At 41.6% G+C, this 27995-nt stretch overlaps 2 protein-coding genes across 2 annotated transcripts; one reads left to right on the top strand and one right to left on the bottom strand.

Annotated features, from left to right (window-relative positions):
- Positions 1 to 267: 267 nt before the first annotated feature.
- Positions 268 to 16631, bottom strand: map6a (microtubule-associated protein 6a). Its single transcript, XM_041051758.1, has 5 exons — positions 15904 to 16631; positions 5328 to 5541; positions 4939 to 5153; positions 1741 to 1851; positions 268 to 415 (listed from the first exon to the last, which is right to left on the bottom strand). The coding sequence occupies exons 1-5, from the start codon at positions 16620 to 16622 to the stop codon at positions 268 to 270; spliced, it is 1407 nt and encodes a 468-aa protein (XP_040907692.1). The 5' UTR covers positions 16623 to 16631.
- On the top strand, positions 16621 to 26894 carry mogat2 (monoacylglycerol O-acyltransferase 2). Its single transcript, XM_041052000.1, is given in 9 exon segments — positions 16621 to 16701; positions 16961 to 17117; positions 18568 to 18739; positions 18741 to 18850; positions 20042 to 20220; positions 25349 to 25553; positions 25696 to 25870; positions 26162 to 26361; positions 26740 to 26894. Coding segments are annotated over 9 exon segments (1434 nt in total).
- Positions 26895 to 27995: the final 1101 nt, after the last annotated feature.

Genomic DNA, 27995 nt, shown 5'->3' with positions numbered 1-27995 from the left:
GTGGTATTTCTAACAATATTGACAATGTCCTTTAAAATAAACCGCATGAAACCAAAAAAATAATGTAGCACCTTTATCAATAATGCCATTGGGGTCAAACAGCTGTGACCTCTGAGCCAAAAGTTGTTTCAGACATGCATGTTTCAAATATGTGAGCTTCCTCTTGTTTTTCTTCTTTTCCTAATCCAACATAAATACTAGATATTTACAGCACAGAGCAGCAGTCTCTGTATAAAGGTGTAGCCGCCTCCATCCTCAGAGGCAGAACTACTCAGTCTGGTTCACATCTAGGGCAAAGCGTACGACTCCGCTGCTCCTCCGAGGTTCGGGTCGTTCCAGCGGTGGTTGTGGTTCTCCTCCAACAGCACCCTGGGAATGATAATGACTGGGTCGGAGAACCTCGTCTTTAGCATCTCTACGAGGCAGCACATGGTTAAGATACGAGAGAAGAAGAAGAAGGAGACAGAAAGAGACACACGATGAGGCATTTTGCTCGGGTGAAAAACAGCAAGTCATTGGGCTGAGCTGAGCTGAGCACCCTGCGACCGCTCATTTCAGAGGAGGACATCAGACTTCTGTTTGAGGGGTGAAGCCAGTTGGAGACAAAGGTACAGCAACAGTACAGGTTTTTTTCACTGTCTGTTTGCCACACATTACATAGAAATGGCTAGTGATAATCTTTATGGAAAATAACATCTAATAAACTATAAAATAAATAGCGTAACTTTAAAAACTTGAGTAAATTAGATGGAATACAGAGGGAAAATAAAGTAATTGGTCTGTTTCTAATGATGGATTGGACAGCTTTGCATTTAGATCAATACAAGCTATTGGCTTTAATCTACACTTTGACTCACTCAGTGAATCTCAGTGACTAGAGCTACAGGATGCCAATAGTGCAATGAGGGTCTCGGGGTGTTCTGTGAGAGAAAGCTACGAGATGCAGTTCATTATTGAAAAATCAAGCAGTACAAATTAGAGTGAAAATCTTTAACATGCACTTACAATTTCCTCTGAACTGTTTCCAAAGCAGAGCTGTCTCCCTCATTCCATTTCTACTTACCCCAGCTGAGTTCATCTCATATCCATGCTCAGACTCAATAGATACAGTGCAACGTCTAGACCAAACATAACATCTGATTGCAGGTCCAACAGAAAACAGTGGCAGCATGCTTTCCAAACAGGGCTAGAATGAAAAATGATCGTTGTAGTGTAAACATAGTATGGAAAGTTGAACCAGTGACAACAAGCTGAGATGCAAACTGCTACAGATCATAAGAGTATTACAGGTGATTACACATGTGAAGAAGAGACCTTCACACTCCTCCCTGGGTGGATAATTCAACAGTCATGCAGCTGGTTTTAACCATGAAGAGTGGGTGCATTACGGCAGCTGACAGAGGTTCACGATATTGGAGATGACAGGACTGAACCTGTGGCCTCCTTAAGAAAAGGCACCTTAAGGAACCTCGCATGTAGGATGTGACAGCAGGCAGTCAGACAGCCCCATTCACCTCCTAACTCTACTGTCCATATGGAAGAGAAATACAGAGGGGCTATGACCTGAGGAGTGGACCAGAAATAATGTGGTGGTTCACCAGAAAAAACAAAACAAAAATTGTGCCACTGTAATAGAAAACAAAAGTAAATCACAACTCCATGTGCATGTATGAATGAGTATGAGTGGCATTTGTGGCTCGTGGTCTATTTTCTTTCTTAATCGCTCTTGTGATTGGTTACCTGGGATTGGGTAGCGCACAGCCCCACAGGTGTTGCTTTAGAGTCTGCACCCAGCCAATATCTCGGATTGGCTGGCAGAGTTGTATGTAGTGGTACTGTTTTAGCACAACCCTTCAAATGAATCAGAATGTCACTCATTAGCACACAAGAAATTGGACACAGCATCATCCAAATGTGACATCCTCAAATATCCTACCCCTGACCCCAGACTGAGTATGAGGAAGAAGAATGTGATCTCAGCAAATGTAACATCACACATTTGTGTTTTTTGTTTTTTTTTTCACATTAAAAAGAATCATTTATACATTCACTTGAGGCCTAAGAAGCACATGACATCTTACTCTGGAATAAGTTTCTGAACATCCTTCGACGTGCATGTTGCTCTTTAAGTTGGATGAGTTCTTCGAATATATTGAGACAAGGCGCAAAAAATAATATATTCTTCAGTTCTCACATGAGGGCAACATGCAGGGAGGGCCTGGACAGGATGTCAGAGCTCATGCCAGAATGCGGCGCGGTCTTGGATAAGCATAGAAAGAAGCTGTGAGAGCAAAATTCTCTTCCATGTGGATTTATTTGATAATAAATGTCGTCTGTCTCACAAAGACAAAGACTGGGACGAGAGAAATGCTGACAGATACCTGCAACCACTAATCTTTACCCATTCTTCTTAACAAAATGAAGCAAGAAGACACTGCTTTTTCTGCTTTTTGCATTTATTTGTAATGTTTCATTAAATATGAGCAAGCAGATAGAAACACAAGCACGTCACAGTCAATTTTCTTTTTTTTTCTCTTTTTTTTCTGCCCAAGACATAACTTTCTTTACCATACTTTCTATCCTTATCTCCCTAAGAATCACAAAGATAGCACCAGGTGTGTGGTGTGCTAAGCACTGTTTACATTTACTGCCCCTGCAAGCCCCCTCCTCTGTATTACATAACAAAGCATCCCCCAACCAAAGGCTGCAAAATGCTAACGAGTCGGGCCCTCATTCCTGACAGGGCGCGTGCTTAGCTCGGATAGACATGGTGGTGGCGGTGATGGTTGCTGCTGACTCAGACACCACAGAAAACAGAAATGGTACACTTGTCCGGTTAGAATGGTGGGAAGGATGGTGAGAAGCAGAACTAATGACATAAGTGAGGTGTGTGTGTGTGTGTGTGTGTGTGTTTTTGGGGGGGCGGGGGTGTGGAGCACATTGATGGGTTGACCCATGACAAGACTGTACAGTGCTCTTCTAAGCCCAGATATGCCTATATATGTATGTTTGCTAAGATTGCTAATAGAAAGCAGCCGGATGCTTTGGAGCAAGTGTAGAGTCAATCGTGGCTCAGACTCAGCCAACATGTAGCCCTGCTATAATATATACACAAATATAAGCTTTATATACAAGGGAGGTTATAATTAGTTTTAACAGATAAACAGTTACAATACAACTTACTTCTTGTTCCCTTTTGTTCAACACATCTCACTGTGAGAAAATTTGGATTAAAATTTTAAAAAACAGAGGCTTTACCGGATCCTTCTAACACACAAACACGGCACCACCATGTTGAACCTGCCAGACAAAGCAAAAGTAAATCCAGCGTTGAATCATCATTTTTAAAACAAACTCTACCTCATCAAACCAACATACTGTTCATACTTTCACAGCCTGGAATATGGGCCAAACAAGAAGAAGAACATGGATTCAGAAACAGAGAGCGATGGACAGTGGAGTCCGGGTTACACCTCCATCACAGCACTGTGCTTTTTTTTTTTTTGGCAGTGTGTTCACACTTTATTTGAATGGTGAATGTGTGCATCATCCGTAAAGCTCCCTCTTTAAAGGTGATGTGAAACGTGCCATTGAGCAGCAATATGAGCTGCCTGCAGTCGTCTCATGGCAGTCTAATCCCGTTGGTTACGGTCACCCTGGGCAGGGTACATTTCCAAACAGGAGGTGTGTGTGTTCGAGTGCAGGCTGCTGCAACTGCGACACTGTTGTGAAGCTCCACAGAGGGCTCAGTCTTGTTGATAAAGACTGTGTCGGAGGTGGTTACACTGAGTTACGGTGGTTGAGACTGACAGCTCTGCACACTGTGCTTGATGGACAGGACACAAACGTTTTCCAGCTCAAATGAGCTCATCCCTCTCTGATTCTGAAAAATGTTATTACTCTAATGTTAAGTGTCATTAGGGCTGCATGACAGTGTTATCTAATTCAGTGGGAGTACTCATCTGCTATGCAAATGACTGGTGTTTAATGCATAATCAGTTTAGTGTGACCCAGATGGTTTGTTGGCAACAAATTGGTTGTTACAAAATAACCTTGAGCGAAATAAAGTACCGCTGTATGAATGGGTTGCACATGAGTGAACGGAACAAACGAGACATTTTTTTTGGTAATATGAAATGAAATAAATTTGTTCCATTATAAACTGAATTGCAAAATCACATTAAACAAATTGTTGCCCAACACACACTTTGAGCCCCGAGAGCTCTACATGAACAGAGAACAGTAGCAAAGATGGCAGAGGAGGTACAAAACAAGCTGCGGATCAGACGCTCATGACTAACCAAGCAGGATATTTATCAAAGATTTTCAGATTTGCTGTTAATTTAGCAAGTGCACAGACCATATCCAAAGTGCCAATGTGATTATCTGTGTTTCATAAAACCAAAAAACCGAAAGAAGGGAAACAAAAATCCTTGATAAACTCAACAAAGCAATCTGCTCAGCTGATCAAAGCCAACCCTTCAGAATTGCTTGTTGGTGGGCCCATGCAACAAGAGCCATCCATTGGTTAGCCAGGCAGCCAGTAGCCATGGCAACCTAGAGATGGAGGCGAGCAGAGTGGGGGTGGTGGGTGGCATCAAATGGTGGAGGAAAGAGGATGCTCCTACCCACTCGTTACTATAGCGATCTAATATGGTGTGAGGCGGGAGGAGCAATGACATGTCATGTCAACATCTTCTTCTAGTATTATTGTACAAACGTGGCCAAGAGGTAGTGAAAGAGGACAGAGAAGAATGAGAAGACACTGAGAGACTGAGCAGAGAGGAGAAGGAGGAGAGACTGGAAGGGGAAGCAGAGATGAAAGAAAAGAAAGATGAGAACAAAGATGATAACCTTAATTTATTTTGCAGCCTCGGTTTCTGATTTCCCCCCAAAAAATAAGGAATAAAAGGAGAAGTAGATCTAAATGATTTTTACTCTTTTGCCTCAGCCAGTTTGTTGTTCATCTCTTTACTTTTCTCCTTGTCCCCCACCGCCGGCCGGTTCTCGGGCTGGTTCTCCGAGGCCGTCTTCTTGGAGCCCCTCAGCGCGCCGCTCTGCTTATCTTTGGCTTTCTTCGCTGGCTTGCCCTGGCCTGCCGCTGTGGCTCCAGGCTTTTTGGGTTTAGAACGAAGGACACTATATCTGTCAACCTAAGGATGTCGGACAGGGGAAATCAGATTGCTGGGATGGCTGGTAACTTCTAAAACTGTGTTGTGCGATTTCACAGCATTACAGCTATAAAAAGATTTAGTCAGCTCCCCTTTCTGTGCTGCTCCCTAAATTCATTTTAAACCATTCAATAAGTTAGAAAGGTGCCTTCTTACCTGTTTGGTGGAGTCTATGTAAGGCTCGCTGTACAAACTGCGTATCCTCCTCCTCTCCAGGGCCTTGTTGTCAGCAGACTGCAGCGGGGCTTGTCCCTTGAAGGTGGCACTGTAGCTGGTCTCTAAGCGGGTCTTCTCATCTGGTGGCAGGTATTGGGACTTGGCCCGGATCATCTTGGCAGGCTTCACATCTCTGTAAGCCTTAAATTCGGTTCTGTGAAGAAAAAAAAAAGGAAGTCAGCTATCACAAGTAAATCTCCCATGATGCAGAGCTGACAATGACAATGCATAGGTGAGGGGGACAAGTTACCTTCTGGGTAAACCACTTCTGTAAAGGCTTGTGTCAAGTCGAGCCTGTCATCATTAGTGCAATGACAGCAGGAGGAAAACAAATAAGGACATTTTCCAACATGGACCTGGACTATCCCTTCGGCACTGGTAATATATTTTCTGTATCAGTGTATTTCTGGTATAATTCTCCACATGCAAACCAGAGATGACTGTGAGTCTTTGATGTGTCTGTGTATATTGCTGTGTTTTCTTGTTGACTGTCTGATGACCGACAATCATTGTTGGAGCATCATCTCAAGAAAATCTCTCCAAAAAAAAAACAGATTTTTATTGTAGGCAACATAAGTTTATAATCACTGTCTGCAGAAAATATGTGAGGTGGTGCTGCATTACTACTGTAGAGAGCGGAGTGTGTCAGAGGTAGTGTAAGTGGGAGGAGGTCTGCACCGCAGTCTGATGGTGTGGTTTTCTGTAGTCCTCACACAGCAGTTCTGAAGAAGGTCAGCAGTATGGCATTCACACAGAGCAGGCTGGCCTGCAGCATGTGCTCTGTATCTGCCTCCTCTCATTTAAAGACCTATGGATTACTGTGCCACAGAGGACAGCCATAGCAGGTGCATATTACAGTCATTTACTTTCATATATCACACTGCATCACTCTCTCTCTCTCTTTCTCTCCTTCACACTCTGTTTTTCTCTGCAGTGTAATGCATTCCCTCAGCATTACTCATTCAGCCATTTGCACCAAACTAGTATTTGTTACAGATACATTGTAAGGTTATCACCAGTACTTCCACTGCAATTAGTGATGCAGCTGTAACAATCATTTTTACGATCAATTAATCTGCTGTATCCTTTAGTCCATAAAATGTATGTAAATAGTGAAAAATACCAATCACAGTTTCCTTGTTTGTTTTCTCTGACCAATACTTTTAGAATAAAGATATTCAATTTATGATCACATAACAGAGGCAAGCAGCAAATCCTCTCAATAGAGAAGCTGTGTTATTGTTAAGAGAAAAATGTGGTTTCTCTTTATAGAAAGGTTCATCAGCTAATTCTTCAGGAAACAGAAATCTACTATGAGACACTCCAATATGTTAAAATGTTTTTATGCTGCTGTCTTGGTCAGTTCTCTCTGGAAAAATTAAATTTTAATCTCAACAAGACTTTTACCTGGTTAAATAAAAGAAAAGGGAGAAAAAGAACTAAGTAATATGTTAAGAGGAAGCTTATTTTCTGTCTGACAGTCTGCTCATGACGATAAGCTACAAACTGTATGTGCCTTGGATTTCTCTTTGTTCACGCCTGTTTTTTTTTTTCCCAGCCAGAAACAAAGCAGGTAAATCTGCTGCTGTGAGGGAGTTGTGCTGTGCACCAATACTCAGGAAATGAAAAGATGGCAAATAACAGTGTGTAACACATCCATCCCAGAACCTGACCTCTGTGTCCTCATCCAAAACATTAAAATGGTTTTCATGGGTTCTTACACTACGTCTCCTGCAACAGCAGCTGATTACAAAGGGAAACGGACAGCTCTCTGGCTTAGGCCAGTCAGATGATACCTATCATTTCTCCCCTGTAGCTCCAGTAAAGTCACAAACACAAACACAGTTCTGTGCAAACACTCCAAGCCGCACAACTGTAGCCAAGACTCAGTGAAAAGTCCTGGTTCCCTATGTAAGTAAAGAAAAGCACAACATCAAGCAACACCACTGAGTGTGGATGGAGAAGCAGGCAAGGCCACACTGCTGTACTACAGACTCATTAGAACAATTTGTAAGGCTGAGTCTTATGGAAAGACATCGAATCAATAACTGCAGCTATGGAAGAACAGCCTTGGAGACCATGTGATCCTGTTTAATGTAAGTTGTGTGTGTCAGGGACATTGCACTGATTTTACATCTCCTAATGTATTACACTGAGGAGGGGGCTGTTAGACTGTAGCTGAGATGTCTGACTTTCCATTTCAGCATAAAAGCTGGTTTCTGACCTCAAGAGTTCCTGTGGAGGGTTGCCATGGGACGTGGGAGTGAAATGATAAACAACAACAGATTGTGTGACACGTAAGGCACAGTCCGGGATTTACAGGATTTATGGTAAACCTTTCTCACTGCGGCCAAAAAGACAAGTGACATTTTACAAGTTCTTCAACAAACTTTCACCATTTCATCTTCTTACATTTATAATTAGTTTAATTAATTTAAACTTAAATGAGCTGTCAGGCACTCACATTTAAGCTTTTTAATTATCAAAAAAAAAACTGAAGCGTAAAATGTAATTTTACCATAATGTGAAAAGCAAACTCTTTATCATACGGAGGCTGGTGACAGTGATGTGTCTGCTGAATACAGAAATCCCTCCAGTGGTACAGAGGAGAGCTGGAAATCACACAGGGAGCTATTACATAACAGGACTGAAGTCCACTTTCAATGCTCAACTGGGCCAAGAAGCCATAGTGCAAAGACAGGTTACACAACAATGTCCAAGGCCAAGGGTATAAACTCTCACATGCCACTGCAGGGTGTGTGTGTGTTTGAGAAAGACAGAGAAAGAGACAGATTGTGCGTGCAGACAGTGTTCACAGTGTGAAACACAGGTTTGTACTCTCACATAGCTGCTATTCATGAACATATGACCGTGTAACAATAAAGCCTGTGTCTCAGAGGTCACAGTGTACTTGGTTTAAAAGCATCTGCATCTAACTACTGTACATGACGGGCATGAAAACAGTCTGAGGTTCACATGACGCTGTTCCCTTCAGCTCTGCAAATATTATCTCAGCGCTCAGAGCTGTGGGGTCGTTAGATGTATTTAAATGCGTAACAGAGAAACCAGCAGTTCACTGGGACAAAAGCACAAGCAGGCACCGAGGTACTGAGGTACTGGACTCAACTGGACCCAACTGGACCATGACTCTGTTCCACACTGTGCAAAAGACTGACTATAATATCCACATATGTAAGAACGTACCTGTCATCATAATAAGCCTGACAGCCAAATAAAAGCAGGGAAATGACGTAGCCCAGAGGGAACCCTGTGGAACATTCGTGTACAGAGAACCATTTGTCAAACTCTGTTCTGATTGTCAAAAAAATCAAGCTGCAGCTCACACTGGTCTGCACCTTCCTGTGTAAGTGTTCTCACATTTAGTCTCAGTACTTAACCACAGAGGTACAGTGAGAACCCTAATAACCCTACAACAATTCAGTCCTTCCAGTTTTGTTGGGTCTGTGTCACACAAGTGAAAGGAAATAATCATCTTCTAACACACATTTCAAACAAGCTCCTCTTCTATCTGCTCTTATTATGACTGTATTTCTATTTCTGCATCTGATTTGTTAATTCAGAGGATGTTGTTCAGCTCTGAGTCACTGAGGCCTGTACCATACTATCATACCGCTTGAGATTTCTTGCTGTGTGACTAAAGCTGCTTTGGACGGCTGACCCCTCCGACCCGCTGCGGTGGAGGGGATGTGCAGAGAAAGGCCTCGTCACTACAACCAAACACTGGCACTGACAGGGGTGGAACCACGCCAGGGTACAGCACCACTGAGCTTCATGCAGCCCTGCTCTAATGTGGCACAGCCCGGATCACTCACCAAGGAAGAGCCCTGGGAGAAAAGAACAAAAACACTGGGAATGCAAACCGTGTCGAGCTGCACAAGTTGTCTTGACACACAATCAAAGTAGAAAGCAGGTGACAGGTTATTGGCAGGCCACAGAAAAACCACCCGGGAGTAAAAAAAAAAAAAAAGTCAAAGTTACCTCAGTGATGGATGCCAATTGAGAAGTGTGTTTTAAAATCCCACATCAATAATGTGCCTCAAACCTTTAAATGCAATCAGACTCTCCTCCAACAGCTCCAAGGAGCTACAGAGCTACAGTATGAACCGGGAGTCCTCACAGTATTCAGAATTTTAAAAGGGTATGTAAAGTATAAATTGGTCCCACAATCAAACATCCATGCAAAGCACAGTTAAATTTAAACTCTAATTCTGCACATAATGTCCATTAAATGGTGGACCGACCAAAATATCTACTGTATGTGTCCCATATCATCCATCCATCAGATCACAATCACAATAAATCCTAAATGTCATGGGTGTATGCAACATCTAAGCTGAGTATTTGTCTATTTTCTAAGTACTATTTATCTATTGTCTGATGGATAAATTACTGCTTTGATTTAACTGTTTACCTAATTGTTACTTCCTGGAGCAGGAGAAGAGACTGTTTCTAAAAACAGGAGTTCAGACCCCACTGGCATCAGAAGCCACAGTAGCTGCCAAGGGCCCTAAATTAGAGGGGCAAAGCCTGGTTTGGAGTTGTTTCCTGTTTGATTGTTTTTCTTCGTTTTTTTTCATCTTTCTTGTTACTTCTCAGTTTTGTTTTTGTCCAAGCCGATCTGAGCTGTAAACATGCTGCACCTGCTCAGACAATAAAATATCTGGATTGATGAACAGCTTTTTTTTTCTGCTGCTCGATCAACCTTACACTACTTATATCAAATATTTAAAACACTTTGTTAAGTAATTACTCCATCAATATGTCAGTCTGTAAATTTATGTCAAGTTATGTTTTTGTCTTGTATCTATATTGTCTTGTGGCTTGTTTTATTTTGAAATCATTGCCCTAGTGTATCTTGTCTTGTCCTACTTCCTGTCTTTGTCTTGTTTCCCACCGTTGTAATTGTTTCTCCACCCTAATTGTTTCCACCTGTTTCCCCTTACCTGTTGTGTGTATATATAGTCTGCGTTTCCCCTTGTCCTGTGGCAGTTTGTCTTGTCATGTTGTCATTGAACCAGCCTTTGTCCATGTTTACCTTGCCCTTGCCAAGTCAGGTCGTGTATTTTTGGTTTCTTTATCCTAGTCTTAACTTCTGTTCTCGTTGTTAGATTTTCTTTGTTACTTTGTTTAGTACGTTGCCTTTTCTCCTCGAATGAGTGATTTTTTGTTTCCTTTTCTTTACATTGACCCATTGCCTCTTGTGATTTTCAGTTGTTACTTTGTGAATAAAACTGTTTTCTTTGTACTTTGTCGTTGAGTCGTGCATTTGGGTTCAAATCCTAGCTCAGTCATAACACAATAAATATTTTGATAGACATTTGCTGCTTCCAGCTTCTTGGATGTGAGGATTTGCTGCTTTTCTTTGATTTAAATCGTCGTAAATCGAACACTGTGGGCCTCTGGGTTGGTTTCATTTGACAAAACAAGCTATTTCATTATGTCACTTGGGGTCTTGGGAAACTCAAAAGAGTATTTTTCACAATTTTCTGGCCTTCTTTTTTTACAGGCTAAATGAATAATTGCTAAAATAATACCTAAATCACTAAACCAAATAACAGCTAGTTGTGTCTTTGCCTATACTGTGTACTGACGCTGAGTCCCATTGAATTTTGCCTTTGTATGTGACTCTGTGTTAGACTGAACTTTGAAATTCTGTAAACCATAAATACATCTGAGCCGGTCTGAGACAAATTTCTGCTCAGTTATCTCTGTCAGTGGCCACAGTGACTCTGGCTCTAATTCCACAGCAGTGCTGGCCTGAGATAAAGGGCTGGTCAGCTTCTCTCAGAGTATTCCACACAGTCAGTCTGCCCACGCACAGAGCTGTAGCTTCACTGCCTAATGCTGTTTCTTGGTGTTTCAGCGGGTGTAGGGCCTGGCTTCTGGTCAATACTCCCTCCTGGGATCAGTTGGCTTCATCTCTATCTCACAGCCTCTCTGTTGCTTCTTAGGCAGTGGCTCAATGGAAACAGTACACTGCAGTATTACAGGGGATTCTCACTGGGCCACGTTTTACAATCATTCTTGGTATGGTCAATAATTACTGTCACTAACTGTTCCTCTGCCGTGGTAGCAATTTAAAACTGTCCTGATTTGAATAAAACTAAATATCATCAAACATACCACAGCCACCGTTTGAAAACTTGTATTGAAGGAGCATTCTCACTGGTGCTTTACAAAAATGAAGCTGCCAGTTTAACAATGATCAAAGTTTGGTTACAGTCGCAGGTTTAGCTGGGTTACAGCATCTCACATAATTCATTCATTTCCATGCTTGTGAACTAACTGTAATCAGATATGATAAAATCAGATTAGATTGGTTACATAAGACAGTTAGCTTTAGCTGCCAGAGCTAAATACTGGATATCAGCTGAGATCTGAGGATTACATTGCGGCAAAGATACGTAGAAACATCGCACAACTAAAGCACACTGGTTTTACCATCCGCACAGAAAAAGCAGAAAAATCAAAGCATTTTCTGAGAAAATAAACGATCTCGGGACTTTGGTGATAACAGCCCACCATTTTTACAGCTTCATCCTGTCTCTGTCTCAGAGCTGAAGCGGGAATCGGTGTTCCTGCATTCACTGCTTGTCAGGAAAACACCATGCTTTGCAGGCTCTCTAAGAGGATCATTTTTTAAATCCACTGGAATCCACTGGCCTCTTCACAGTGCACTGTCTGCAACTGCAAAATGCTACATATGTTCTGTAAACGTGACATAAAAAGACAAACTCATTTGGAGTTTATGGAAAGAGGGAGGATTTTATGCGCCCAGGTGACAAACATCAAAGAAGCTCCTGAGATCACACTGTTGTGAAAGATGTTGAGCTATGACATGTGAAAAAAAAAATGTAAATGAAAAATTCATGCCTCCTCAGTATCTCTCTCTCTGAACTCAGTGAACCCACCCGTACCTGCCTTACTGTCAACGATGAAACTCCACACTCATTTATCATCCTCAATCATTTGCGTGATAACTCTTTATGCATTGTGCTCTGTGAATGTCATTTCTTAGACGCCACACGTCACATAAATGCAACAAATAACCCTGACAAGATGAGGAACGGCCTTTGTCTTTTACAGCAGTCCCGGCAACACTAACAAAGACTCCAGCAGCTTCCGCCTCAGACTCACGACTTATTCACATGCAGAAAATGGCATTTTAAACATAATGCAGCGGCGAGATGAAGGCTGGATGGGGGTTGCGACTGGGAGGCTGTTGTTTGAAAATGCTGCACCAATTCAGGCAGGAAAAGAAATAGTTAACAGTGACATAAAAGAACTATAGCTGCATTTGACATTTCCCAGGTGCACCGCGGAAAAAGAGCCTTTGTGTTCAGCAGGCTGGATAAATAAAAGTTTAGAAAAACAGCAAGTATCTTCCTCAGAGAATATAGCTGAGAGGGACAGAGCTTCCTGTTTAATTGGCATGGTGCAAACCAGCACAATGGTAGAGCAGGGCTGGCTTTGAATAGACACTTCATGTGGTTCCATAATGAAAGTTGGTTCCTACTATGGAGTCTATACACTATAAGAGAGGGGTTCAACTGCTGACTGATACAGGATTACTGAGGCTGATAACTATATCAATATTTGATTTTTATCAGCCCGTATCTTTTTTTATATAAACGCAAAATATTATTACAAAGAGAGAGATAGGATGAGATAGGAAATATTAACTTCAAAAAAAGCACTGCCACCAAGATATGTTTGAGTATGACTTTTAACAGCTGAATAGCTGAGCTGCTCTGTGAGGCTGAGTTCAGGCACAGCTCTTCTGCTCTTGATTTTATTTGTACCCTCTTGGTGCATCTCCATCCAGTCAGATGGAAGTTTAAAGAATATGACAAAGAAGATATTTTTGAAGCACCCCATATTTCTGAAGCACACCTCTCAGTCCACGATCAAACAGAATCATATTATATCCAAGTCATCCACAGTGAGAGTGTAAAGGCTGCACACAAGACAAAACTAATCACATCAGGATGATAAACTATGCTGAACTGAAAGCACAAATGAAAACTGAAAGCATGAATTACTAAATTGTATGCACTAATTGTTAATTCAAATTTCTTCTTCTCCCATACACCTCCCAGACTCCTCAAAGTCCAGCTAATGAATGTTGAGACATTTCAGTGGAGAACACTGAAAATATGAAGATATATTTAGGCCCCAGGGTGCCATGTGTTTTTTTTTTCACAGCATTTCTCACTCATCACTTTTTATAAGTCAGTGTAAAGCTGGAAAACAACTCACCATTTTTAATTCTTGTCTTCCACTAGAACCTTATTGGTATTGATGGCGTGATCATTTTGTTGTTTCACAAATTCTGTCGTCCAAATGAAGGAGTCCAACCAAACCGCAGAGAAAATGTAATAAAATATGTTAACAGTGTTTTTTTTGCACATGTGATCAGTATTAACTGGTGTGAAGGGAAAATGAAGGCAAAAGTAAAGGTGTATTTGTGTGTGTGTGTGTGTGTGCTGTGTAACCGTGTACACACTATCTGTGGTATTAAGCCACAGTTGACCTGCTTTGAGTCAGGCAGATGAAGACAGAGGGTTGACTGGGCTTCTGCTTGTCATCATGCAGCCATTTCATGACATGTGGGGGGAAAAGTGCCCCGGGCTGCGCCCTGAGGACTGCTCGACAACACAGGAACGACAGCACAGCACCGAACAGCTGCAAGACTCACTCACCGATCTCCCACAGCACCCTTCACCTCTGCCTGCCGACTCAAACTTTGTCCAGACGTCCTGTCTCAACCCAAACCTGCACTCTGTGACAACATGTAGCCAAAATATAAAACTTCACACCTTGCAAAGTCAACACTGGATCAAATTAAATGTTTTACAAATACAAATGCTGAGATGTGTCTCTTTATGGTGAGACAAATAATAAAAACACTGAACACTCCATTCCCTAAAAACCAAGTGCAGCAGGGACAAAAAACATCAGAACAAACAAACAAATAAATCTCGTGTGAGATGTTTCTCATTTATCGCATCATCTCACATTCTCTCCACCAGCCTTCACAGAACATCAATTAAACCTATAACAACCACGTACAGCTTTATGAGGCAATCGCACAGCGGCTGTGACATGCGTGACTTGATGCTTATCCATCCACCAGTACCCATCATCCTCGGGAACATTGCATAATAGGACAGAAGATTAGCCTCGTGGGCCTAAACATCAACAACAGTGTTTGACAACAACTCCACCCTGGTCTGTCCATTTAACTGAATTACCTTCTGTGCAGAAAATAAAAGTTGATTCCTCTGTAATGTTTTCACATGCACATGGGTAGGGTTGGGTATGGTTTCATTTTCACTGGTTTTAATTCTGTTTATCAAATCTGCCTCATCATAGTTTACTGTAAACTGTGACCTTATTTATTCTGTCAGCTGATTCTGATGCACCATGACACAGGAGAATATCTAAGAGGGCTGAAGTTCATGGATATTTCTGTGAACACCCAGATTTCAATAATGCATTTGTCAAATTAAACAGAGGAGACTCCTCCTTTTAGCCATAGCAAAGGGATGTAACCCCCATCACCACAAATCTTTTCACTGCTCTGTGACATTCATCCCCTTTCTCCTTGCTCATCTTCCCCTTCATGACTAAAGTGTAAACGGGAGTTTCTTTAGTAGACGGGAGTTTCTGAGGAAGAGCCAGAGGTGGAAGGGTGCTCTTAGGTCTGCATACCAGCTGCTGGTATATAAGTGCAACTTTTATGGACTGTAAAATGCTCACTGCAGTTCACTTGGGAGCATGACTGAAATATGCAAAAGTTAGTAACCGAGTAAGAACACCACTAACAAACCTTTCATCTTTTAATAGGCTCAAATGTGTGGAAAAAATTCTCCTGGGTAAGGCCCCCATTTATCGGAGGTTTGTCCAGGGCCCAATAAATAAGGGACAGTATGCAAAGATCTATAAGATCTTCCCCCACATGGAGATGAAAGTTCAGAAAAGGGAGAGGGTTAAATATTTTTTCTGAAGAGACACTTCTTTGGGAGTTGTTAATTCCTTATTTTAGCAGGAAGCAGAATTACAATAAAGTAAAATGAGTCAAAAAAGTAAAGGTGCCACATAAAGTGACAGTAACAGCTGTTCAAAAATAAAGAGTGACTGGTGAACAGGATACATCATTTTGTTTTGTTTACCACAACTATGACAACTGCCAATTCCACTTCTTTTGTGTAATTTCGTGTCAATGTTAAAATGATTATTCCATTAATATACAGGCACTTTTGGTTATTAATGGAAAATACCTGTTCCATAGTGTTAAAAATCCCACCAGTCATTTTTGTACAGTCTCTAAACATTTTCACCTGACAACAGATTGCCTGTGTCCTCTGTAGGTGTGAGCATACCTCTTAGCATAACGGTCTCTCTGTTAATTGAGTGAATGATTAAACGTATGATTGATATAAAACCCAGTTTAGTTCTCAACCTGTCAGTAACAGGCAGCATGTGGACTCACTTATATGAGCTGCCGGCTGTAATCTCCTCTCTGATCTGCCTGTTCACAGCATCCACCGCCGCCCTCCCTCTGCCCTCTCCTTCCACCTTCAGGACAACTTTTCTCTCCCCCTGCCGCTCACTGGACCGCTTTTTCCTCTCTTGCCCCTGGAGCAGGTCTTTCTCCTGCACCTTGTCGGCGATAGCGCTCTTCTCCACGCCGCTGTCCACATCTGTCAGCGCCACGTGCTGTTTCGCGTGTCTGGACCTGTCAGGTGCCCGGTCATCTCCGGCGGAGGTGGCCGGAGATGGTTTTGGTATCCAGGGGTGGTCGTACCTTTTCGGGATGGGCCAGGGCTTGAAGTCCTTCTGGTACTGGGTCTCGCTGTTGAACGGTGTTTCCGGTCCGTGGTACTCGTTCTTGGGTTTACAGCTCGGTTCGGGTCGCACTTTCCAGTGCTTGAAGTCCTCGCGCATCACCGAGCTGCACACGCGCTCCTCGGAGACGCACCTCCGCGGCGCGCGTGCCACTGTCGTGGTGCGGGTTTCTGCGCGAGACGGCTGCGTTTCTATGGCGACCCGGGCCTGAGGAGGGTGGAGCGGCGGCTGCAGCTGGATGTGCTGCATCTCAGAGACGTCCGTGTACTTGGTGAACACCAAAGGCACCGCAATGTCAGCCTTGTCCAGCTGGTTCCAGAAGCGGGCCATGCAGCACGCCCTGCTGATACAGGGCCACGCCATGGTGAGGTTCGGAGAGCTCCACTACAATACAGTTTCCACCAGGTCCGAAATGAAGGGAAAATATGTTCTCTACACTCCGGTATCCTGATATGGAAAGGAAAAAAAAAAGAAAAACAAGATGTCCGTGTGACAGGCGGCACGGAGGGCTCCAATGCTGTTGACGTTAGATTAGGTTAAGTAAATCCATTGTGTTTCAATGATACGAGGCCATAGATTTGAACGAGCTTAGTAAATAAAAAATAAATAAATAAATAAAAACAACAACAACGGTACTAACGTTAGCTCTGCTTCTCTGTGTGTCCGCTCTGTCCCGTACGTCTTGCTACATCACTCCACAGCAGGGCACTGCAAGGAAAAACAGCCCCTCCCGCCTGCTCAGCATCCCGGAGACAGAACTGAAGCCGAGGGAAAATACTGTCAAGTTAGAAAGAATATCAAAGGACTTCCGGCTTAACGTGAAAACTAAAAGCCTCAGTGACGCTCAGGTGAAACCGTGTAAAGAAAGGCACCCCAAATAGTTTTATTTGGGGTGCGGATGTTGGATGTGATGTGTATTTTAGGCTGTCGAATTCTCTTCACACAACACATGTAGCATAAACACTCAGGTGTTTATTTTGATGATTTCATGATTTTGAAATTTGAACAACATTAATTTCCGTTAAATGGCTGATAAACACGATGAACTTGACGTAAATGGTTCGTCTTTACGCACACAGCGTAGGTTACTGGTACAGGAGGAGGGGCATTTGGTCCAGCACACACACACACACACACACACACGCGTATAAAATAAAGAAATCTAATAGTGGAACAAGATGATTTTTTTAAAGCATTACGCAGTATTGTCACTGACTATAATTAGTATTAGATCTATTTTTGATGTGGAAGTATAATAGCAATTGTTTTTATATTATGTAAAAAATAGCCCATCAAAGCCATTAAAAGGTCCATACTGTTAAATGTAGGCTACTGAGTCATGCAAAATTGCCTTTGAGACAAAGACTATCCATTATTGGCAGACTGTGACAGCAAATTGTAGAATACATGAATAATGCCAGCACATTTACACACCCTAGGGGCCTGTTTCACACTGGACTAGGATTTCTAAGACATCTGAAAGACAAGCACATTGTCTAAATACAGGAGTCTTTATAATGGATGCTGGCAGCTCATTTTTAGAAGTAAGAATTAAAATATGATGTTCCCTTTCTATTTAACTGTATTTGCTTTCTTATTTGTCAGTGGTGCAGGCAAAACACTAACTGACTGAGTGTTCAGAGATCAAAGTGTTAATGAGGGAATTAGGACAGTGAATCCGCCAATAAATTAATAATTTATGAAGATGTAATCAAAAGGTAAATTATAATGGAATGGTAATCAACCCATTGTCCCTGGCAAATGTCAGTCTAACTGAAGTGACTGAGTGAATGATTTTACCTTCCTGTGTGTCTGTCTCAGTGTGACATGTGATGCAATGCACGAATGACTCCTCTGCTATCTCCTGTTATCTTTTTCCCTCTTCATCAACACCTTGGATAACCTTTCCAATCCCACACACTTGACTACAATTGTACTTTCCCTTTAAACAATATCCAAATAATTTCAAAGTATTTTATATGACACTGATAATGGCATTATGCGATAAGAAATGAGTTAGAATCCAGGACCTTTATCACCATCTGTATCTCACTGAGATGCAGTTACGTGATTGCTCAAGCAGATGGGGCTGCCTTTACAGTTTTAAAGAGACCGGCATATTACACAGTCATGCTAATCACTGACTGCCTTCCATGCAGGGAAGGAAGGGAAAGAGCAGTAAAAGCAACATAAAAAGGCCTTTGACATCCCTGTCTTCCACTGACTTATGCTTGGTGTTGCACTGCTTTTTGTTTGCGTTTGAAAGCTGAATGCTGTAGTCTGTGCTTCAGCAGCTCCTTCCTTGCAGGGTCAAAAGTCTGCTGTGGTAGATATGGACTGACAAATCAAACCCCATACTGAGTATCTGAGATAAGACTGTCAGCTGGAGGTGATGGTGGAGAGGTGAGAGAGGCAGACTTTGGACCCACTTCACTCACTCTTCCTCTTTGCCACCGGCTGCAGCGCCTCGGTTTGTCTCTCTTCGCTTGTGGAAAACATGAAGGTTGATTTTGCCCCCGTGGATGTGCCCTTCCATAGGAGACTACAGACGGCCGCGGTGCTGCAGTGGGTCTATTCCTTCCTTGGTCTGGGTGAGTTTGCGTATTTATAGATGGAGTATAAATGGGATGGTTCTGCTGATGAAGTACAGATCTGCTACAGTTAGCCTTCACTTCTTTACAGTAGGTGTCCACCATTTATCCACGACTCTTAGTTTTTTATTTTGACCTCTCTGCTCACTTGGTGACTACTTTTCACAAAGTCTTAAGTGCAGCAGGTGGTTTTCAGACGTTACAGCTGTTTCACAATGGTAGGAGGTGTGTCCTGCGCAGTCAACCTGTCAAATCTGGCACTGCGTTGTGATAATAAATATACTAAAGATTAGCCTCACACTCATTTGTCTTCATTTTGTATTTTTTAACTGTATTTCAGCAGGAAGGGGTCATTCAGATTGAAAATCTCTTTGGGAATCAGCTCTCTAAATCATTAACCCTACTGTGCTTGTCAAATAGTCTGAGGCCATTCAGATAATAAGAGGTGAAACCACTCACATCATACTGGGCAGCAGGCGAGTCTCCTACAGGGATGCTCAGCTAAACCTCCTAACTTTGTCAGAGATTTTTCTTTTCTTTTTTTGAGATTTTTCATTGGTTTGACAGTTTACGGTCTAGAGAGAGGCAGGAGACAAGAGGAGAGAGGGAGGTATGACATACAACAAACGTTCCTCAACAATGAACAATGAACCATACTACATTTTATGTGGTATTCGCTTTAACCATCAGGCCACCAGACTTTATTCCACTAAAACAGAACAATTTTCATCTTTTAACACACATACTTACAGATAATGCCATCACATGATGGGAGTGATCAATCAAAGTATAGATGTTGTACTGTTTTTGAGAGGAAGTTTGTCAGCTGAACATTGATGACTGCGTGTATCCAGAGAAACCATGGATCCCTGAGCTGAGTGGGAAACAGTCACGTCATAGTGAAATATTAAATTGTACTGACATTATGCAAGCAACATTTTCCCACAGCATGGCTCTGCTATCAGTAATCACCAAAACCACTCATGATATCACCTCCAGCAGAATTGGATGCTACTGATGCATGGCAGACGCCTGTCATTCATAAAATGGATCATTCCAGTCAAACACATGATGTTCAACAGAAACCATTCACAGAGAGTCTACTGTATTTGAGTCAGAGTGGATGGTTTATATAATACATTTGTTTATAGTGAAGTTGCTGCTCACCACACAGATTCCTTCTTTCCTCAGCCCCCACCTGCATCTTCCTGTTCCTTTACCTGCTGTTCACTCGCTTCTGGATGATCAGCGTGCTGTACGCCATCTGGTGGTTCTTTGACTATGACACACCCTCACGTGGAGGTCGCAGGGTCCCTTTTTTGTGCGGCCTCAAAGTTTGGGAGTACATGAGGGATTACTTCCCCATCAAGGTGAGCTGTTGTTGAATATGGCCTCCATGTCAATCATTATGTGTACTATTTATGCACATCACTGCCTTTAAGCAGCCCTAAAGTCCCTGTTGAGGTTGGGGGGGATTTACCTCTGCAGGTCAGACAGAAGGACATTAGAACATCTCGCTCTCTACTCATTTTATCTAATCTTTGATCTCCAGCTCCATACGAGCAGCGGCCCTTATCTCTGTTCTTGGCAGCAAATGGACCACTGATGGATGATGCCCCTCTGTCCCCTGTACTCATGTTCTGCATATGTACACAGAACCTCTCCAAACCCTATAGTAAATATTTTGTTGTCTGACTGAACACAGTAGACCATGTCCTTATGTGTTTACATAGCTGTTGAAAGAAATTTCACTGTCAATACTATACTAAATAGTGATGATTTGGGTGCACCCTATAGGCAGAAGTAATGAATATGTGAACCATGAGTGTTCCTTCTCCAGGAAGTCATCCACATATCCAGCACATAAACCCCATAAAACTACACAGTGTTACTCATTAAGATGTAACATCTCAATGAGTGAGCTTTACAGGTGCTGGTGTGTTTCTGCCCCTTTTCCAAGCTTTATGCTTATGTCTCCTGTCCATCTTTAATGGACAGATGTGAGAGTAGTGTCAGTCTTCTTATCTAATGCTTGGCAAGAAAGTACATTTTCCAAAATGTCAAATAACATCTTTTAACTAAAAGCATATCAGAGCCCTTCTAGCGATTTTTCAGATTTACTCTGGTTGCTTACCCAACCTTAGCTCATCAGATGCTGCTGCAAACCAGAACCGTTTCAGTTTTCAGAGGCTCTGATCGGGGGAATACAGAAGGCTGTTACTCCAGCGATTAATGGATAACCCATGTCTGCAAACCATGAACTCACCGCCTCACTGAAAAAAAAAAAGACCCATTCCAGCTTTAAAATGAAAATCACGCCACATAAATCAAGTGAATATGAAATGTCTGCTAGAGGCTGGTTACTGCTGCTTACACAGACACACATTATCCAGTGATAATTCTGTGTGTAGATACAGATAACTGATGCTGCACAGGTTCCTTCAAAACTTACTTACCTTGTTGTGTTGTTTTTGAAATTTGTTTGCGAGGACTGATAAGTTAGCAGCCATACTTCAGTTTCAAATATATCAACAGTTCTTAATATGAGACTGCAAACATTTTAAACTGGCCCTGACCCTAGCCAGCTGTAAATGTTCAATGCAGACTTCCCTCAGGCAGCCCATTGCATCCCTCTTGTGGTCATGCATTAGTAGTGCGCATCGCCAGTTTGCCTGCTTTTGATCATAAAAACAAAAAAAACAAACCCAGCAACTTATTTTTCTGTCAAACTCAGCAACACTGTTGATGTTGGCTGTAAGATTTTTTAATCATGAAAAAAATAAGTGCAGAGCTCCTCATCTGAGGAATTCAGATACCAGAACCTCTGCTGACAACATCCAGCACATTACACGGCTCTGCTTCTTCCCCCCGGGAGAGACTTATACTTTGGACTGTGCTGATAAGACAGTGCAGCAACAACAACACAAGTTCGGCAGCATTTTAAAAACAGCTCTGCATATGTTAACTTAAGCATGACTATGCACCATTTGTTGAATTTATTAGATAACTCTTTTTTAAAAATGTTTTTGTTGAAATTAATGTCTTTAAAGCTTTTTTTCATATAAAGACACATCTTAAATTTCAAATACTCTCTTTCGACAGAGAGTAACTTTCTGTACATATGGGAGCAGGTGAATTGAGTTTATAACATACTTTTTAAAAGAAAACCAGGTCAGAATCTTAAAAACAACATGCACCATCAGATACTTAGACCTGTTTTCCTCTCTGAGTATTAAGTGGGTCATGGCTCTGTTTATGTGAATTAGCCCTCAAAGCCATAAATGATAACACAGTGATCCCTATTGGCTTGTTTTGCTGAACTTTCTCAAGTGATCAGATTCCTCTCTTCTATATAATTTTAAATTTAGAAACATTTTAAACAACAATACTAATGTTACTACTACTATCAACATCAACACACTATATATATATGTACTGTAAAATATCGCTTCATAGTCAACTAGAACATCTGCAGAGAAAAATATGAGCACTAAAATAAAACATTGAATAATGATAAAAGAAAAGCAAAGATAAGGCGGTTACAGCAGTAAGCACCATAAAAGAAGAACCATATAAAAATAAAAGTCAAGAGAAGACCAGCACTGAAGTAACAATACTATAACTACATTAGGATACAATTTGTAAAATTAATAATAATACAGTTTTATATAGTAATAAAACAATCCTGTGAAGTGTAACACCACAAAACAAAGAGCGTAACCAGCAGCTTTCTGACAGTTTCACACACAGAAATGAGCATAATTAGACTTTATTTTTTCTGTGTGTACGCATTGAATGGCTGTTCATGATACTCTGCCCCACAAATAACAGGCACACATAGTTTATGTTAAGTTGAGAGGTACAGGAGCTGGTCATGTGTCAGTCAGTACCTGACAGACGAGCACTGCTTCTGCTTCTGTCTGTGTGTGAAGAAAAATACAAGTCTCTCATGTATCCTGTCCAAAGTGAATCACTTGCACCATCTGACTGTATGCCTCATTAAATCTGAAACAAAGAGTCAATGTAAGGGTAAAGAGGAGCAGTGTGTTTCAGAGAGCCCAATTAGTTTCATTCATTCGTTTCTAATCACAGCATCATCTGCCTGGACTTTACCAGCTGATGTGCTCTCATTTGGTTTTTCAGAGAAGGACAGAAATCCGTTCAAGATGAATATGCAAATTCACATGTAACCAAAGCTATCACAAAGAACATCTATGACCTCTGTGTGAGCTATTTTAATAGATTCTCACTAGGGTAGAATGATGTCTTATGGTGGCTGTGATTTCAGGAAACACCTAAAACCTTTCAGGGGATAACAGGGCTGTACACAATAACCAAAAAAAAAAAAAAAAACTGAGTTAGACTCACAACTACTGAGTTAAGGCCTTTAAATTTATCATATAGCTGTAGCACTATAGATGGATATGACTTCCAAATTAGGATCCAATTGCTGTTTCAAAAGGAAATCCTTAAAATTCCTAGATCTACATGTGGATCCACACCAAAAAGTAATTACTTTCCCCTCAGACCTTTGGTCCATCAAACTTTACGGACAAAAACCAAAGTCCTTAGCAGGGACAATAGCAATAGAGACTATATGGTGGTGACAGCCCTGTGGGAGGGCTCAGTGATTGGTCACATTTCTTTTGTTTATAAACAGCTTTGGTCTTCAAGAGAGGAACTGGAGCCAATGATTAACTGTGTGACCTGGGGGCCACCAGCAACAGGTACCCACAATACAAACAGAGAGGACACAAAACAACACACCAGCTTCGTGAAGCTCCAGTATCATGACATGATTAAACAGTAAAATAAAACCCTTTAGCTTCGTCTAAGTTTTCATTTCCTACATTTTACCAACCACAAGAAAATGTCTAACAAAGGCACTCTGTATCTGAGTGGATATTGTAATGTTTATTAAAAGGAAGAAATAAATGGAAAAAAAGGAAAATAACAATGAAATAAGCATCTCTGAATTCATCCCTGAGAAGATAACATGATTCCCAGAAAATGGGTGTGAATGCAGCTCTAAGAGCACTGTGGCCTTGAAATACTAATAACACAAGAGGACACAATGCTCGCAGCGCATCGCAAAACAAACACACGACTCTTTACTCTTGACAGTGACCTTTAGTGCCTCCCACTATCTCTCCCCTTGCTGCTCTGGCCCAGTGTAGGCACACAAACATCCCTCCACAGGTGAGATATCTTAGCCGGTCATTCACACCACAGTGATTAAGAAGCATTATGTCTGACACTACAGAGAAATATCGCTCAGTGCCCAGGGATTGATTAAATACTGGAGAACTCATCCAACATGAAGATCTCTTTCCCTGACAAACAGAAAAATCATCAGTGTTAGGTGTAAACATCAAAGCTTGTCCTTCCTGCCCAGGAGCAAACAAAGTATGGAGTATGGTTCTGTTCCAAGGTGTTTGTAAGTCAATACCAGCAGAGTTCATTTTGACTTTTAGATAGATCTGAAGAGCTGCTCTATAGTCTTATCACCCCGATGAGTAAACAAATGGCTGTTCAATCAATACAGCTACAAAATGGACATATCAAGGATTAATGTTGAGGAAACAAATGCAACAAATGAATTTGGAATTAACCTGGTGACACTGGTGTACAGACACAGAGAGTTTCACTGTAAATACAGTACATAGACATGGTACAGGAACAACACAACCTCATGGACAGGTCAAAGGTACACTGTAGATATCACTCTGCATACACTGAGATTTGTAGTGGTGTGTGTTTTCTCTGTTTGGTTTATATATAGTTGCAGTGACAAAAGACGCACTGATCTATCTGATCCATTGTTTGGAGTCACAAAATAAATGTGAAGGGTTGTGAGATGATTAATGGTGTAGGTTAGAAAAAAAAAGTTCTGCTTCACAAATGTATGTTTACTTACTTCCTTTTTTTTTTACTGCAGGAATATTCTCTAATGTCAGATTTTTATTTTATAGTAAATTCTGAATCTGAAAAGTAACTAGTTGTCAAATAAATGTACAAGCACATTATTTCCCTGTGAGATGCAGTGAAGTAGAAGTATAAATGGACATAGTCAGGTACCTGACTGTACTAAACCATAATAAATGTACTTAGTTACTTTCCACCACTGAAGGTATTGTACAGGTATGAAGAGAGGTGTAATTTACAGTTAACTGGTTCTAAATGTTTTTGGACAGTGTGCAGAGGCCACAGATGGGGGGAGAGAGAGGGATCAGAGGCTCAAAAACAGTGTTTAAACTGGGATATCAAGCACATGGTTGGGATTGCAGCCAGTTGGGCCACCACAGTGAAACACTGCCAGCTCTTTTAGAAAGAATCAGATGATGTGAAATAAAATATTCTACTGGATTAACCCATTATGGAATCTATCGATCTCAAATCCATAATATGTTTGTGGAACTGGGCATATGGAGCCATATTTAGATACAGCAATGGATGAACATTTATTCTTTTCCTTTTTTTTTTTTGTTTTTAACCCAGTTGGTGAAGACAGCTGACTTGGATCCCAAGCACAACTACGTCTTAGGCTTCCATCCCCATGGCGTGCTGGTGGCAGGAGCCTTTACTAACTTCTGCACCTACGCCACAGGCTTCAGACAGCTGTTTCCTGGCCTCACCAGCTACCTGCTCATGTTGCCCCTTTGGTTCAGAGCCCCGTTCTTCAGAGACTACATCATGTGTGCAGGTTTGGGCCAGAGACACTTCAATCACACAGGATCAGATTCAACTGTCTCTTTAATTCAGCCACATGCAGTGCAATTATTATACCTACTTTGATCATTGTATATAATTTTATTCACTCCTTCTTTTCTGCTACAACACCTCAGGTCTGATTCCCTCAGACAAAGAGAGCGCCAGCTATCCACTCTGCCAACGCAGTGGTGGTAACGCTGTTGTAATAGCAGTTGGTGGGGCCCCAGAGGCACTTGATGCTCACCCTGGGAGCTTCAATGTGCTGTTGGCCAAGAAGAAAGGCTTCATCAAAATGGCCATGGAGCATGGGTAAGAGCATGGAGCCCTGGGAAAATTAGCAGTTTTCAGTTAAATGCAGTTAATTCTCTGTGGTTTTATGGCTTATTGAAAGAATTTTGACACTCTATTCATTTGAAGTTTCTTGACGCTTGAGCGTGGCCTCTTGAAACAGAAGCTCATTCAGGTTCCTCACATGGAATTTCCTGGGAAAGCACGTCTGTTATGAGATCACTGCAGAATGAGAAACTGATTTAAGGCATAAGGATTTGAAATAGTGGCCGATAATGAATTAAACGGAATTGTCATTAAAAATCTTTTTAGAGCTCATCTGGTGCCAGTCTTCTCCTTCGGAGAGAATGAATTGTTTGATCAAGTGGAAAACCCAAGAGGAACATGGCTTCGATGGATTCAGGAACGGCTACAAAACATCATGGGCATTTCCCTGCCTCTCTTCCACGCGCGTGGCATTTTCCAGTACTCCTTTGGCCTCATACCCTACAGAAAACCCATCAGTACAATAGGTGAGTGAACAGCTTTGTTCATCTGCCACTGTCAGGGGGCTACAGAGCATGCCCATTTCCTACCAGCTATTGATTTTGTCTGAAGCATCTAATGTCATTAAGTTGGCAAAGAGAATTTCAGTGAACGTGAGCGGTGTTGGTCAGATGAAGAGCAGGGTTTGTGAGCCCTGCACAGAGAGGCAGAGAGACTGTGACTCAGTCTGCTGCACCCACACCACAGCCTCCTGTGACAGACTGCCACACAGCGCTAACGCATGCCACCCATTTTTTTTTTTTTAGATAGAACAGACCTCCAATGGTATCAAACAGACCATACTGCAAATCATACAGCAGACTGACTCTGAGTGTGTTGTCCTGCACCTTTTCACCTCTCTGCAGTTGGACGGCCAATTAAGGTGGAGAGGAACGTGAAGCCCACAGCTGAGGAGCTTGACGCCCTCCACCAGCTGTACATGGACGAACTCAGCAACCTGTTTGAGGAGCACAAAGGCAACTATGGAGTGGACAAGGACACACACCTGATCTTTGTCTAAAGTGGACTGAGGATGGAGGGGGTGTGAATGCATATTTATTTCCAAAGCTCTGGTGCTGCAGGTTCAGATGATTGTTCACTGTGATTGACTCTAAACACCTGAATTTGCTCTCAACTGACCTGTTAATGGAATGAATGAATGAATGGATGGATGGATTTCAATGAATGGAAATGCTTATATGTCCACTTACTGAGACCTTTGTGTTCATTTGTTCAGGGGACACGAATGACACAAGTCACGTTTTCCTCACTTAATCTCCCAGTTGTTGCATCTGTCTGGGGTTTTGGATGCTGTGCAAGGCCGAACACTTTCTCAAATAGAGTCATAGGTTGAATTTTGGGTTGCAACATCATATAGAGACTCTTTTAATAAAACTGATAAAATTTATAATTTCAGGACTCAGGATATCTTTACAAATGCTAAATGCAGACCAAATAAAGATATATACACGACTCAACTGAATGTTGAATCTTTCTTTTCTATTTAACAGCGACTTCAGTCGTCTCATCTCACTCTCTGTTAGAAGGTGAATAAGCATATTTTCCAAAATGTACAACTAGCTCTTTGATATCTACCTTGCAAGTTATTAAACTGTTTGAAACTTCAAGATCTCAAGACTTTTTAAATCTGTGAAGCAACAAGGAAAAACACAGCTGGATAAATCATCAGTGATCTTTAAATTCTTAGATTTATGTTTGTTCATGTATGTGAAATGTGTCTGCTGCATATGAGCTGGGGTTAAAGGTGGTTTTGGTCATATGTAGATGAAACGTGACTCATTTACTGTTTTACTAGCCACAGTAGAGGCTCAGAGCCTGGTTTTGGATCAGGTTCCCAAACGATAAGACTGTCTGTGAACTTTGGCAGACACTTTTATATATACAGTGGCAAACACTGATATTTCAAAATGAAATGTCTGGCAGGCAGGACAATGCCCCGATCCTTTCAGCACAGTCTGTGCAAGATGAGTGTGTGTTTAGAAAAACGCTGACTAAAAGAAAAACTTACATCAGCATTGTGATGCAAAAGAGGCAAATGATTGAGAAAATATTAGATTAAAGCAAAAAAAAAAAAAAAAAAGGGCACTAAAAGGTGAAAGAC

The sequence above is a fragment of the Toxotes jaculatrix genome, chromosome 12 (genome assembly GCF_017976425.1).
Source record: "Toxotes jaculatrix isolate fToxJac2 chromosome 12, fToxJac2.pri, whole genome shotgun sequence".
In the NCBI taxonomy this organism is placed as follows: Eukaryota; Metazoa; Chordata; class Actinopteri; family Toxotidae; genus Toxotes; species Toxotes jaculatrix.
The sequence above is the reverse complement of the archived record's forward strand: the minus strand, read 5'-3'. Positions and strand labels throughout refer to the sequence as shown.